The sequence below is a fragment of the Conger conger genome, chromosome 4 (assembly GCF_963514075.1).
Source record: "Conger conger chromosome 4, fConCon1.1, whole genome shotgun sequence".
NCBI lineage: Eukaryota > Metazoa > Chordata > Actinopteri > Anguilliformes > Congridae > Conger > Conger conger.
The window spans coordinates 61,157,828-61,173,588 of NC_083763.1; the positions used below are offsets into that span (position 1 = coordinate 61,157,828).

General features: G+C 39.8%; 2 protein-coding genes across 4 annotated transcripts in view; one reads left to right on the forward strand and one right to left on the reverse strand.

The window, feature by feature from the left end:
- Positions 1-685: 685 nt before the first annotated feature.
- On the reverse strand, positions 686-8,280 carry pex2 (peroxisomal biogenesis factor 2). Its single transcript, XM_061240139.1, has 2 exons — positions 8,149-8,280; positions 686-1,923 (listed from the first exon to the last, which is right to left on the reverse strand). The coding sequence occupies exons 1-2, from the start codon at positions 8,150-8,152 to the stop codon at positions 1,007-1,009; spliced, it is 921 nt and encodes a 306-aa protein (XP_061096123.1). The 5' UTR covers positions 8,153-8,280; the 3' UTR covers positions 686-1,006.
- Positions 8,281-8,515: 235 nt separating this feature from the next.
- LOC133125794 (myosin-16-like) overlaps positions 8,516-15,761 on the forward strand; it is a 123,020-nt gene continuing 115,774 nt past the window's right edge. For all 3 annotated transcript variants that reach the window (XM_061237406.1, XM_061237407.1, XM_061237408.1), the window contains exons 1-3: positions 8,516-9,183; positions 11,216-11,365; positions 13,679-13,810. In XM_061237406.1, the coding sequence (XP_061093390.1) occupies positions 8,938-9,183; positions 11,216-11,365; positions 13,679-13,810 (528 nt within the window). In that variant the 5' untranslated portion in view covers positions 8,516-8,937. The remainder of the gene's footprint in view (positions 9,184-11,215; positions 11,366-13,678; positions 13,811-15,761) is intronic.

Sequence of the window (15,761 nt, forward strand, 5' to 3'; positions counted from 1 at the left end):
ATATGAGTACATCTGTGTATACATGGATTTAATTACTCTTTGACACATCCTGCTCCTCTGTGGACCATTGTGATTAACCAATGGCATATTTTGCAGAGGAATTACATGTGTTTCTGCAATAACCTTTTCAGGTAAAATCCTCTTATAATGGCAGAGGTTCTGCTCATTAATTCTCACTCATTACAGGTGGACAGAAATCACAGAACCACTGGGAGAAGTGGACACATTACAGCTCATTTTCATCAGCCTGTTCAAAACCGCACCTAAAACGCACAACATCCAACAATCAAAGAAACCTATCGCGCTTTGAGATGAGATTGATTGCTTTCACAATCTGTAATTAAGCCAGAGTGATCAAAAGAGGTGGGGCCTTGTAGTCGGCCTCAGACTACTCCGGAGCATTCCGCCTCAGGCTCTGCTCGTCGGAGAAGGTTAATGCCAGAATAAATAACCATCTTTGGAGTCATTATTGGGATTAGTGCATAATTCTCCTCAAAGTTGCACAGTCCTACTAGGGTTTGTTACAGTTTACGGCTGTATTAAGAGGGGCCAAGAAGATTACCTCAGGATGTCTGTCAATCGAAGCGCCCCACCCCTGCTGTCACGGGCTCTCCTTGATCTTTTGCAAATTGCCAGCGATCATGAATGATGGAAATCACAATGTGGCAGCAAATGGGCAGCGTGCTACAATTTTAACCCATTTATTTTTTAGATTTGTAAAAATTACAATGATTTTCAAAGAGCGCATGTCAGAAATGGAAAAAAATACGTATTTGTAAAAACGAACACAAAATAACCTTCATTCATAGATGTGACACTCATTTTCCACTGGAAAAATGTATTCATATTTATTGACGAATGTGTAACAAGTAACAGTGCATGCATTCACTTAACCTGTAGATTATATTTATTTCACACGATAGGCTTACAAATATTAATAGAATTATTGGTGCTTTACAAGAAAGCAAAACATCACATTGATCAAAGTCCATATCAATAAGTACCGTCAAACAGGCTGAATGTGCATCTTCACAGGTTCCAGACTCCTGACCTCAGATCCACACTTTGGGCAGGAGAGGTACATATCAGCTATGGCGTGGCTCTTCACGCAGTAGTAGCAGAAGGCATGTCTGCAGCCGATGGTGTGGGGCATGGTGGGCCACTCTCCGCACAGGGCACACTCAGTGCAATGGGCCGCTTCTGTGGCCCTGCCCCCTTGCCCGTCCAGGGGCGCGAACAGGGAGCAGACGCTGGCCTTCAGCTTGCGTGTGTTGACCAGGGGGAAGAGGAAGATGAGGAACTCTGCGAAGCCGTGCCAGAGCAGCTCGCGGTTCATGTACTGAAAGCCGATGTCGCGGACGCCCTGGGGCCGGCTGAACACGGCCCTCACCCCCAGGAACCGCTCGCTCAACGTGGGGAACCTTCCCTTCTGAAGGAAAAGGAAGAAGTTGAGGAGGCTGGCCACTTTGGCGAAGCCGTTGAGGAAGGAGAGCGCGTGGCGGGCTTTGTGAACGGCGGATTCGGCGGGCCGGGTGAGGAACAGGCTGTGAGACCTCTCTTTGAGCCACTTCTCCCCGATGGTGCACAGGGCAAACCACAGCTTCTGGCTGCGGCTCATCGGCCGGTACCTCTGGGCCTGAGAGAGATCGTTTTTATATCTGATGTTGAGCAGGGACTGCCCCACCGTGGCACTCTGGGAATAGATGGTGAACCTCCACAGAAGGAGCTGTAGGAGTGCTTTCAGCTCTGGTTCAAAGGGGGTTAAATGTCCAGGTTTGAAATGCTGGAAACACTGGGTGAACTGTGACCAAACAAGCTGTTCCAGAGCGGTATCCAGTTCAAAAGCATCCAGCTGACTTATTCTCAAAACCGGAGTAGCTGCGCTTGACCCGTCCTCCATGGAAGGGTCTCCTCTGGTTTCATCTACAAGCAGAAGAAGAAAAGCGTTTTTGCATTTCGGCTGAAATCACTTTTCACAAGTAAGGCCCGTAGTAAATGCCTTTTTAGCTCTGCAGTGCACTGGCACAGTATGCCTAATACTGGTCCCTCTGAGATTTAGAGTGTGGACAAATCACATCACAGAAGATTATCCAAACAGCACAAGCTTGGCAGTATCGTAAACATCCGCCATGTGGAACTACTTTACTTTGGCGGCTTTTATTTTGGATCTCAGTGCTGTGACATCCCCCAATTCTTCACTGCCTACTGTTCTGTCATTTGGAAGGACTTTTTTAAATAGGGGATTCCAACTTCAGTTAAGGGCTTCACCGTGTATACTGGGCTCCAAACATAGTTGCAATTCCAGCAAAATAAGTGTTTGCCTTTTTTATTTATTACACAGAAGCAGGTATTCATCGTATAAGGAATGAATATTGTACATTAATTTACAGAATTAACTGTCGCAGACAGCTAAAACTTTCATGAGCTGTAATGTGCTCGGGAAAATTGCTAAAATGGTTTACACCGCTGAGGCGAACTGGTGGCCCTACAGCTGAAATGTCTTCAATGCTGAATGTGTAGGCATATACCTGTTCATTGAATCAAAACTAAAGACTAAAGAAATAAATAAATGAATAAATAAACAAATAAAGAGTTCATATTCATATAAGTAAATATTAATGAGCCAAGCTAAAAAAATAAAATAAAAAAAGTTTAACCACAAAATTATGGAAGAACTTCAAAATGTTTTCAGTGACCTCACCTATTTCAACACACAAGCTGGAAAAATGGCCTACACAGCAGAGCCAAAAGACCAACCATGGTTTTTAATATGCAAATAAAATAAATGGTCTAAACCAATAGTGCAATTTTCTTAACGTTACATGTATAATAATTGGAAGCATTTTTATACCTTTTGAAACAGAATAAACATAAAATAATTGAATTCTATCAGTAACAGACATTCAGAAATTTCAAACATTTTATCAACAAAAAAAAGGACAGAAAAAACAAAACAAATAACGTGAAATGCAATCCAACATTTGTACCAACATTGTTTTGAACATGACAAACCTGAAGAGAAAAATTATTAAATAAATTAATGAAAAACAATATGTAAAGTAATTGTTTTACATAATCGAGTGAATGCTAATTGGTGTTATTTCCTAAGGGCGCTCTATCATTTTAAAAATAGAATGAAAAAACATCATAGTAGCACAAGGTCCTGTGACACTGCATTTCTCCAGTTGTTATCAGTCACTGTAGCTGTAGACACTGTAGACACTGTAGCTCGGCGTTGAGGAAAATCCTTCACTGCACAGAGGCACTGGGCTAGGTGAGACAAATTATAGCTCCAACCCACTCTAGGGATACAAAGTCTTGATATTCTTTTCAAAGCTTTTATTGAGCAGTTTACAAGTTATGAATGAATATGTTTTATTTGGGAACATATTATTGACAGCAACCTATCAATAGTAATGTGACTATTGTCGAGGGCCTGTCAATATTAATGTAATTATGATTTAGAGCATCACATGGATGTTAGCTGGGGCAAGTAACATCTCCTACAGGGCTGCTATCAATACCAGGATTACTATTGACAAGTTCTTTCAGACTCATAGTACTTGCCAGATATATTACAACTAGACACTTCTGTCAATGTGCACTGCCTATAAAAATTAAGCATTTAAATTTACAAGGCTTTAACTACAGAACTGGAAATCTATGGTTCTTAAGTAATCATCAAAACTTGCAATCGATGGCTGTGTTTACTGAAATTGTAAACAAGAGACATGCCCTGCACACAGAGTTCATGCGATTCACGTACAACCATTGCCCATGAGACAATGACTTTATAATTCTCACATCTATCAGTACTGGGAAAAGCCGTTTTGGCAGGTTGCGCTTGTCCGCTTGAATGGGGCTTGAAAATTCAAACAAATACAGCTTTGCAATCAAAATCTCCTTTCACCTCAGACGGTGGTTAGAGGTTCTTTCCACAATGAAACAAGAACAATTAGGCAATCAGCAATATGTCATAATTAAGACAAATGGTTTTCAATACTGGAAGTCACATTTTAACTAAATCCCGTGGCTGAGGTTGTGCAGATACTGCCAGAGATTGCTACAGCATGTAGCACTGAAACAAAGAAAGTGGTCTTAACAATCTCCAAACACAGGGGGAATTAATAGCACGAGTGTACTGTCAAAATGAACGGGACATACACTACCGACACTGAACACATGAGCGAGAGGGGCTTTGATAACATGTGGTGGGTGACACATGACTGACAACAGCACAACAAATCAGCCATCATCCTCTCAAAAAAGGCTTCCTCTAGGGTAAGGCCTGCAATGGCTGAAAAGATAAGCGGAGAATCAGCCTGACCTTGGGCATGGCGGCACAGGGGAGATGGGACAGGGACGTCCTGCAGCAACTGGAAGATTTGGAATCCAGGGAATTGAAGGAGGCTGGGCTCTCTTGACCTTGGGTTTAGTCATAACGCCATTGACTAGAATGCACAGAGGCCCACTAGAGGGTCCTCAGCGTCCATAAGACTGGCTCGAACGCTGCCTGTGCCGGTGTTAGTGACGTGCACACTTACGTTTACTTTCACATTCACTGCCAAACACAGCATAAGCTCACAGCCTATGCGAACCCAAAAGACAGGACTAAATTCATGTATGTTAGTGAGCATTAATGCCTAATTTAGCCTCGTAAATGTACCCAAGAATGAACATTTGTAGCCAGGCTAAAAATGAATGATAATGACAAAATATAATTTTTCCAAAGCTGAAATGTAAGGAAGGAGAAAAAAAAGGTCTTCATGCAGTGATCTTTGAAGTTGACCACCTCCACAGCTGCTACTAGAGACTAGTAGTACAGACAAGAACTCCAGATTATTAAATAGGCTATATATGCTACGTATGCGATCAACAGTACCAAAGTATTTTCATTGTATCTCTAAAACCTGTAATCAAATGCTAGGCTATTTCAAGGATATAGCATGTAAATCGTTGTCTATGGAGACCCATTAATTGAATGAAAGTGATGAAACTGTTTGTTTTTCATTAAATAAGCAGCAAAATACATTTATGCAAGAGGTCAAACCCTAAGCTCTACTGAGTAACTTGAGCCCTTCTTTTTCCCCACAGTGTTGGTCATTTTCATCACATCAAATCTGATGAGAATGCCCATTTCTGAACTTTCACAGTGATGTCATTCTGGAAACAGCTAACAGGGATACTAAAATTATCCACTCAGTGACCAGACTAATTGTTATGGGTCTGTGTCATAAAAAATGGATGTGTGCAAATGCATTGGGGTCCATGGCCCTTGCTGTCGCACACTAATGCTTTATCAGGGCAACCCTATTTCCCTAATCACCAAAGAATTCTGAAAGCTGGGGGGTCAGGGGTAAGTTAATGTCTGAAAAACATCCTTTAAAGCACGGCTGACACAAAGATATGTGCTTTGCTTAATCTAGTTTGCCGAGAACGTAAATTATTTAAAAGAATTAATTGATTCTGTGAGTATGAAGGTGGAAGATGCAAAGCTTGTATAAGTAATAAGTACAGGGGTTCTCAGGAAAACAACTTAAAAACTCATAAAACATTTAGTGGCTGGAGCAGCACACTAAAAGACAAGAACAGTTAATAAATGAGAAAACTGCAAAGTTGTACCTAAGTTGTAGGCTAAACTGAGCATTGAACCTCTACATCGTGCAAACAGAAATGTCTCAGCATATTTAACACCTTCAAACATATTCCCATTACAGACATGGCAAGACACACACAACATAATACTAAATGCGGTAAAAAGAAACATAAGAAAATAGGCTATGTTCTGCAAAGTTCATCTCAGTGTACAAAAAGACATATTTTAGTACATACAAGTCATTTTATATGCATTGTTAAATTATGTTGTTATGATTAAAACGACAGTGCAAATGAAGTACTGAGTGGGGTTATAAGAAGCCTGTGTTTGCCAAACACCTTGTCCTCCCATGGGGAACTAGGTCTATAATCACTATGCAGAACACTGATCCTACGCAAAGATGGCAAATGTTAAGATTGACGTGCTGCATAATAATACAAAATGAAAACAGCTAAATGTTCCATTTGCCAACCTTGGCTTCTTCGGTGAGTTACTTAATTCATCTCGTTCAGCTTAATGAAATTAAACTCTGTGGTTAATTGATATCCACATTGAATGACATCACTATTCAGTGGGATTGCCTCAATTCAAATAATGCTCTCACCTTTGCTTGCTGAAATATACATACTCGGGATAAAATTCTAATAAAATACAATAGAGACATTATATCATAAACTTAGTGGAGCTAGACCATTCCTGATTGAGTTTCTTTGTGAGACAAGCAATATATTGTATTAAGTGTAGCATTTGTGTATTTAAGATGCATATGAAACACATGATGTAGCAAGGATCACAGGCACAATATTAGGGAAGCAAAAACACATTAGCCAACCCTATATGTTAAAGAAAAATTTTAGATGACAGAAATAAGTTAAATCCTTACAAATTTGGCTTCCAAAAAAAAAAAAGTTCAATCATATCAATCGCTACTTTTGGACAAATCTATACACAACCCTTTGACCCAGGTTGAGATCATACAAGTGTAACTACATTTTACCAAGTCTTTCTAAATCCACTCATTATGTTAAGTGCGTACTTTACAATTTCAGCTCAATATAAACCTGAGTTATCAACTCCAGGAAATTGCACTCAATAATAACAATACCAATTCTTGAACCCTGAGTTCCTTATATAGTTTGTACTTTACACGTTTTTGCTGTATGAGTCAAGAGCCCAACATGATAATTACAGTGAGGATTAGGCTTGAATGAAGTAAGTTGCAAGCAGACTGAAAAAGGGATATAAAGGACAATGATTAAGTGGGGTGAGTTGAAGTAAGTGGAGCCAAGAAAATCAATAACGTCAACTTTGGTATAATGCTTTGCCCACACGGACTAGGGTGTTTAGATGAACTTTGATCTCTACGTTTTGAGACCGTTTCTATTCATTAGTCACTTGCAGTGAATTGAGCCCTGCCAGGATTATGTGTGTATGTTTGTGTGTAGGAAATGTATTTCATACATTTGTAAACTAAATGTTCCCTATTCTGACACCTCCCCTGGTATGCCCATATACTGTACAATATAGAAGCCTATATACATACATACACATACACATTTTGAGGATACATGATAGATGCACATTTTGAGGATAGCTAAAAGTAACTGAGGAAATTTATACGCAGGGGAAATGCAGCTGGTAGGCTACTAGTGGTGTAATATTAAAAAAAGATTAGCTTGCTGCATTTTATATGCACTCTGTGACCACTTTATTAGGCAGACCCGTGTACCAACACATTAATGCAAATATCTAATCAGCCAATCATGTGGCAGCAACTCAAGAGGTTCAGTTGTTGTTCAGACCAAGCATAACAATGATGAGGGAAGTCTGAGGAGAATGGCCAGAATGGTTCAAGCCGACAGGAAGGTGACAGCAGCTCATATAACCTTACAACAGTGGTATGACAGCAGAAGACTCAATACATCTCTATATATATATATACACACACACACACACACACACACACACACACAAGGTTTAGATTTTTGAGGTTTGGAATATGGTTACTACAACTGCAGTAGCCAATTACAATGACTGCAAGTTTATACCACAGCGAAATTCAGAGAAACGGTAAAGATCTAGGTCTACATTAACCATTGATACCTGGAAAATAGCTGCAAAGAATAGACCTTTCCCATTTTCCACGTAATTCTTACTCATTAAAGTGTATGTGGTTGTCATCCATTCAAAAACTATGACACAGGTGCTAATGGGGGGAAATTAGCCGTTAAATGTGTCTAGCTAGCAAGTTAGCAAGGAATTGCAGCGTGCACGTTCATTAAAATAATATTACTAGGTCGGGCAGAGTTTATTCGTTAATCTAGCTATATTATGGCCGTGCTTACGTTGATACAATTGCTTAGCTACTGTAAGTGAATCACGCTACGTATTCAGACGTTCTGAGTAATAATATTAATATAATGTGCGCCTATGTGTTCCAGAAATGACTGCTTGGGATAAGGATAACAAGCTGTGAAGTTCGAATCTCGACAATGTAATAGAGCAACGCCAAATCTGCAAAAATAAATAAATAATGCCAAATAATTATTTACCCATATTTTAGTTCGCACACGAAAATGTTCAGATCCTCCAGCTCGGGAACCACATATTTCCGGATTGCTAACCACTCCTCTAAAATATGCAGGCCAATAACATTCTTCTTTGGCCATGGGCCTATGACAAACATGAATCCAATCACCTGATTCAGCGAGGCAAACACAAAAATCTAAGCGGCGACCAGCAATGGGAGGGCCCTTCGGATTGTTTACTAAATCTCAACCTAACTACTAACTGGATTTTTCTTGTAGTTTCGGCCAATCATTGTATCGTTATGAACATATAACCAATCACATTCCGCTTTTAGGCGGGCATTAGAGGTAGCAAACTAGGCATAACCATGCTTTTACAGTTGTTGTCCGTTTAACGAAAACGGGTCTAACCACTGAGTACCAATGAATGGCAAGTTAAAATCGAATAGAATCACAATGTTTTTCGCGAAAAATTACATTTTGTCTACTAGTGTGAAATAGCGATTATATGTGACAAAACAGGAATTATTTTAGCCAGACTGAATCTCAATTGCTAGTTAGCAAAACTTTGTAGCCATGATAATGCTATGCAACATTAACTTTTAGACGGAATGACAGAGAAAGTCAGCTACAGTAACTTTGCTGGTTGACAACTTACCAGCTAGCTAGCTAGCTAAGTTAGTTCCGTTACTAGCTACGAATGCAAATTTACTTACTGCGTTTTAACGTTACTATGCTCAGGTTTTCGCTGGTTTATAAAGTTTGCAAGCTAGCCATTCCAACTGTAACCTGTAACTTGGAACTGTTGGGAAAATGGAGAAACGATGCAAAAATGCCACTGAATCCCAAGGAAACATTAAGCGATCCATATGTGACAGCGATGTTTTGAAGCACAAAATGTATAAAGTGCCTCCCCCAGAACTGGATGAGGGGACATTTCCCTGCCCTGTAACCAGGAACATGAGACACCTCCTGGACGAATTCAAGGGCTTGTACGAAGAGAGACTGAGGCGCCTGGAATTCGAAACAGGAGGAGAGAGTCATGAAGAGATTTTGCGGGTAGGCATAATGTCATGTGTCGATGCAAAGTTAGCTGGGAAGTTAATGCGCAGCTCGGAGAAATAACGTAGTTAGGTAATGTTAAGTTAACGTGCCAGTGGCTGCTAGGTGGCTACAGGCTCACCTGCCACTAGCATTTTAGCTTCGAGTTCACGCGTCGATACCCCCTTTACTGCTTTGGTTACACAGATGGCTAAATTGTTGCACACATCATCACAAAATGTATTGCAGTGTGGGTCATACATTAATCTAGATAATATAAACAGCAAACGTGTGTGCCTTTCAGTAAGCACAACGCTTTGTCAGTCTAAGTAATTTCGATACGAACTAAATAGCTAAACGCTCACCATGTGAACGTTTATTTAGATTATCTTGCGCGTCACAACCGTCACGTCGTTGACTAGCAGAGAACCGCAAGCAATTGTAGCTAAACTCAGGGTGCAGTAGCGCAAACTAGATTGCACATTTTTATCTCCTAACCGTGGCTAGATACAATCAGCTATAATAATAATCATAATATATATATATATGGAAAAAATAAATACAAATAATTTGTCATATGCTAATTTGAAGTGATACCAAATGTTGAATAGAGCCCGTATAAATACGGACATTATTTGCTTGTTGCTAGGAGCAATGTTTGCGGATTAATTGCGTCAGCACAACATTGCTACAGAGATTAGGTATTCATTGAACCGATTTGCACATAATCGGTTCATTTGGTAAATGTCATTATTCTTATAAGATGCATCGAAATGCAGACCTTAGAGTTTAACATTCTTCTAATATTTTAAATTGTCATGTGAAATTGTCATCATTTAGTTGCAAGCTAGAATTTCTGAATGAGCACCAGAACAAGTATAACAAAGTTTAAGAAATAAAGCTAAGCCTTTGGGGTGAAGATAGAACTTTCAAAGACATATACATTACAGCAACAATCATTGGAAGTCCTCTGTGAAACACGGAGCCAACATCAAGCTTACACAGAGTTACAGAAACAGAAATGTTTTGTGCAATACCATATTAGAAAAGCATGTTTCTTAGCTTTCTTCCTGGGAAAATTTCATCTGAATGGAAATGGTCTTTTCTCATGTTTTTAGGGAATAATATGGACAACTAAAAAGTCTAAGCAACATTTTAACAAGCAGATCTAGTAGTGCCATCTTATTTCTCATATAGGCCTTGAAGTCAAACAGTTATTTATCAAGAAATTGCCAATTGTCATGTAGGCATACCAGCATAACCAAGCCAAATACATTGAATACAGTTGAAGTATTTTACCTATTTTGAATTACAGCTTAATTGCGATGCTAGATCGACTTTGCTTACTTTACAAAGCCAATATATTATGATTATTATTGCATTTCAACAATGAAGGTGAAAATTTGGTTTATCCTATTTCTCATTGTGCCGTTTATAATTTTCTGTGCATTTTCCATTGACCAGTTCCTAGGCATATTTTAAGTGGTTGTATGCAAGTATTACATTTGAGTCAGGCCAATGCGCAAGAAAACAGCAGTCAGGCAAATTTGAGGTAGTCTACACATTAATTGACTTGTGTAAGGAGAGTTGGTCTGAACAGCTGGGAGATGGGCAGCGGGGAGTTTAGTGATAATGGTTTTGGATTTTGTGAATTGCGGGATCAAATAGTGTGGGTGTGAGCTGATTTTTCTCCGAAGAATGAACCTTCTGGGGAAGAGGGAGTATCAAGGAGCAGGAGCGGAGAGATTAGCACACAAGCAGTGCATGATTGTTCCATGCAGATCTTCTCTTACACAGGAGACTGTGTATGTACCGAGACCAATACAAACATATCCTGTTCAGCAATTGACACAACAATTTATTCCTAAAAATTGGCACTGTGGAATTGCTTGGTTGTTGCTGTCCAAGCCAAACATTATTTGCAATACTAGTTTAGTCTAGTATCAGATGTAAGCAAGGTAAACCATCCAGTCTGACTTCAGGTATACAAAAAAATAAAGGTGCTGTAAAATTGTATTCTTGCTTGTACTACATTTCTTTTTGATTTCAGATGAAAGTACGCATTCTGAATTCCTATGTGAATGACCTGAGTGACCAAAACCAAGTTTTAATCCAAACGGTGGAAGATCTTGAGAAGGAAGCCAATGGAAAGGTTACCTTTTTGGAGGCGAAGATTCACAGTTCTGACCAGATCATTGGTGTAAGTTTATGTACAGTATGTTCAGAAACATTTCATGAGAATATATTCAATAACTTTCTGTTTATGTATATATCCATTCTCCAGTATTTTTGTGGTAGAATTTACCGAAGTATTTTCTAGTTGTTCATTGTTCAGAATGTGTGTAATTCGAGCCAATGGGGTAAGCAGCCTTGTTTGTATGTTTAAAACACCCTTAGCTGACCCCAAAGGCAACTGTGACAATCAACTTTTAAAGTTTCACAAACACGCCCCTGCAGACGATGAATAATGGTGATGATTTGCAATGATTTATTTAGGGAAATGCTGTACTTCAGATGTTTTTATTTAAATACATGTCTTTCAGCACCAGCTCACAGTGACATTCATCTACCGTTCATGAATAAATGCAGGAGGATGTTAAAAGCACAATAGTCTTTTGCTAGTTTCAAAACAGAAAAGTAAACAAATTGGCAATATTTTTTATGTATGGTATTAAGGGATGCTGTGTGGCCTTTGTGTTTTTCTGTGCTGTAAAACACAGACAAGACCAAGGAATAAAAGGAAGCAGTAGGTATGGCCTTCACATAAGGTCTTCGCATTTAAACCTCTAAATGTCTGGTTATGATTCAGGCACTCCGCTGATAATTTGTATAGGTGTTTACCAATTGTCATTGTATTCCAGCATCATTTGTGTCTGTGCAGGCTTTGTGAGCTTTGTGTATTTTGCTGATGTGAAAAGCTGAATGCATTTCTTTCTTTCAAGGTTACGGTTTTATTCATTAAGTCCATCCAACTGACTGATTTCACCTTAAGAAATCACAGGCTTGACCAAAATGAACAAAACAAAATGACTTTGTTCTTTTGGTTTAATGTATTTCTGAATTTTTTTAGGTATGTGGTCTCATTATTCTCATTTTATCTGCATTACATTTTAGGGTAGTTAAAAGATTGTATAGCCATCATAGCTTTTTCCATTTTGGTAGATAAAGTAGATGCTTTAGTGAACATATTTCACAATTTTATTCACATACAGTGCATTAGGACAAATTAACCTTCTGGCAGAAGGCGGAAAGGGTAAATAATTGGGGATATACAGCTTAAGACTACAAAATCACGGCAGCTAAACTGTGTACCTGCACACTGCCTATAACCTGTCTAACCACCCACTCCTATCACTCTCTACCAAGTAAAATATGAATATAATTTAACCAGACTGATTTTCATCTTTTTCATGAGCAGTGGATTTGGATAGTGGCTCACTGAAAATCTGTCAGAGTTTCCTGTCGCAGGGAAGACGGCAGTTATCACCAAAGGAAGAGTACCAAACAAAATACTCTAATAAGATCGACGCAAACAACTTTTCCATGTCTAAATGTAGTGTGCAAATATATGGAAACATGCATCCATATTAATTTGCTCATCATGTAGTAACTGCTATTTAGGGAATGTTACATTGATAGATATTTTAAATAATTGATTAATCACCATGTTAAATTATTCATGCCTACACAGTATTTGGTTATTGATGTAGAAACCTTGTAAAGCTTCAGCTTGGAATCAGTAAGGGTCCGTGTGGTACACTTCATATTGATAAGTGTTTTTATTATTGAACCACAGAAAACTAAGGTTCCTAGTTTGACTTTTTTATTTTGCATCAGAGAAATGAATGAGGGTGTTGTGAGGGTTGAAAGGAAACCAGATAAGGTTTATAGCACAATATAAATGAGTACATTATTGCATTTACCTCAGAGTTTATTGGTTGCCGTGCTATATTTCAATTCATCTGTCATGCATGCAGCCTGTTTATGTCCCTCTTTGGTATCTGGAATAGCAGGAATTTGATTTGAGTCAGGAATGCTATTTGGCTGCTTCAGATGCATATTACACAGTTGTCCCAAGACTGTACTAAACATTATTATAATGACTATAATTAGAGATGAAATTGATTCAGAGGATTCAAAGCTACCTCCAGCTTGTAAAATTATAAAAGATACAATGGAGTAGCTTGTATGGAAGTCAGAATGCTGTAATAGACTCAATATCTTTCATTTTGAAATGCAGCATAACAGTGTAAACTGTGTTTTTGCATGCAGCACAGTGACGGTGCAGTGAGTTTTCTCATGTTAGCCTAGGATGTTAAGGATTAAGTGAAAGACTATCATTTACACTATTATTTATTATTCTTTTCAGGGCCTACAGGTGCTGGACACTTACATGAGCAGTGTTATTCTTAATGCAGTCATTAATATACTCAAGGGGAATGTGGACTGGGACACAGATGAAGTGTGAGGGAAATGTGGAGAAAGGCTAAAGCTTGCTCTGTGCTTTTGGCAGGATTTGGGCTATCAGAAACGGTGCCTGGAAGACAGCAGGGAGAACCTCCGCAGTGAGATGGTGGACATGAAGCTGGACATCAGCACCCTCTCCAGACTGGTCCAGCAGGTTCAGCACACACACACGCTGGATGTGAGTCACATTTCTTTATTTTTTTTTTACATTTTCTACATCACAGAATAGGCCAGCATTCGTTCTTTAAACTGCAACCCCTCTCCTGTAGTGTAGAATTTGTCATTTTGTATGGCTTCCTGGATCAAGCCATCCCCAGCAGTCCTCCTTTGATCCAGTCATCCCCCGCTCCTCTCATTTCCACCCAGTGCAGCACTCCAGGTCAGTGGGCTCCACTTGACCTCGCTGGTCAGGAGGGGCCCTCCAGCCTGGGCGAGCAGACCTATCCCAGAGGTCTCCTGGGCCCTCCCTCCAATCAGGGCGCCTGGAGCCCTCATCCGTCTCTTTGATCCGCGTGGCGCTGGGCTCTCTCGACCGCGCGCAGCCTGTCACGCGCGGCGGGCTGGCCACTGAACTCCTGCCAGACCGTGTCCCCGCCCGCGAATGAGTGTGAATTAGCCTGAGCGATGGCTGCTGTGGGCCGGCCCTGCTGCCGCAGGCTACGGCTGGGTCAGCCTCGGCTGTGACACCATGTCGGCAGGCCACCGCGCCAAACAGTGTCAGCAGAGCAGGAAACCAGGAGACAGACACTGACAATCCACTGTACCACAGACACTGACAATCCAATATACCACAGACACTGACAATCCACTGTACCACAAACACTGACAATCCACCGTGCCACAAACACTGACAATCCACTGTGCCACAAACACTGACAATCCACTGTGCCACAAACACTGACAATCCACTGTGCCACAAACACTGACAATCCACTGTACCACAAACACTGACAATCCACTGGAAGGCACATTCAGCAGCAATGCATGAAGTCACCAGTAAGCAAAATTGTATGCTTAGTGATTTCTAAATTGGCCCCTCCATAGTGCATACACAGAGGGATCAGCAAGCGCTAAGAGCAGTGGGAAGCGCTTGGATAAGTATGTGTGTGTGTGTGTGTGTGCTTGAGGAGTGATGGGGGATCATGATTGCAGGCTATGCTAATACTGTTGTTAATGACTTCCTTTTGAGTGATAATTGATCAGCTTCATTACCATATTAAGTCCCTAATCATATGTCACTGGAGTAGAGCCCTATAATAAATGCTCTGTTTGATTTTTGAAATAATGAACTAATTAGACTAATTAAAATCAATAGAGGTGCCAATACAAGGTTAGCATTCGGAATGTGGTCTCTATCTGCGTTTAGTAAAAGTCACCAGCTCAGTGAAAAAGGAATCTAATGCTGATTTATGAGTGCTTGACGGTCGTTAGTTAGGATAAATTGCTTGTAGTAGCAGAGACAGCATTATTCAAGTACAAGATACTAAGTGCATTGTAAGGTCAGCAATAAGGGCAAACTTACATATGTAGTTGTATGCCCTTGTAAACCCAGGTTAATATATCAGCTGGATGGCACACTGTACCTCTGAATACAGATACTGGGATTGCAGCATACAAGTGCTCCTGTTTCGCTTGCAGAAAGCCAATTCATTGTTTGTAGAAATCGCAGCTTCTCTACAGATTCTTCAGTGCAACCACCTATGTTAGAATATACAGTTCATTTTAGGCTATATTGTAGATTGAATTGGTCTCAATAAAAAAATAATACAATGTCTTAAGTATCTATTTATGAACAACATAAATGTGTTGAAATGTTTAATTTGATCCTTTGATCCTCAATGAAGTTTTTTATTTCAAAAGTTTAAGCCTGTAAATAACATATGAGGCCTAAATTAATATCTTACATTAAGTCTGGCCCAATAGTCAATAATAACTGAAGTCCTAATATTTGAAAGTACTGTTTGTACTTTATACCAGAGATATTTGCGCTAATATGTGCATGCACTGAAATATGTTCATTGGGCAGGTTAGTATCAGTTCATATAGAAGCTACAGAGCTTGTGTGTATGTGTGGATGAAATGCAGTCTACGACTGTACCTGGGCTGGGGTTTGTCTCGGGGGGAAAATG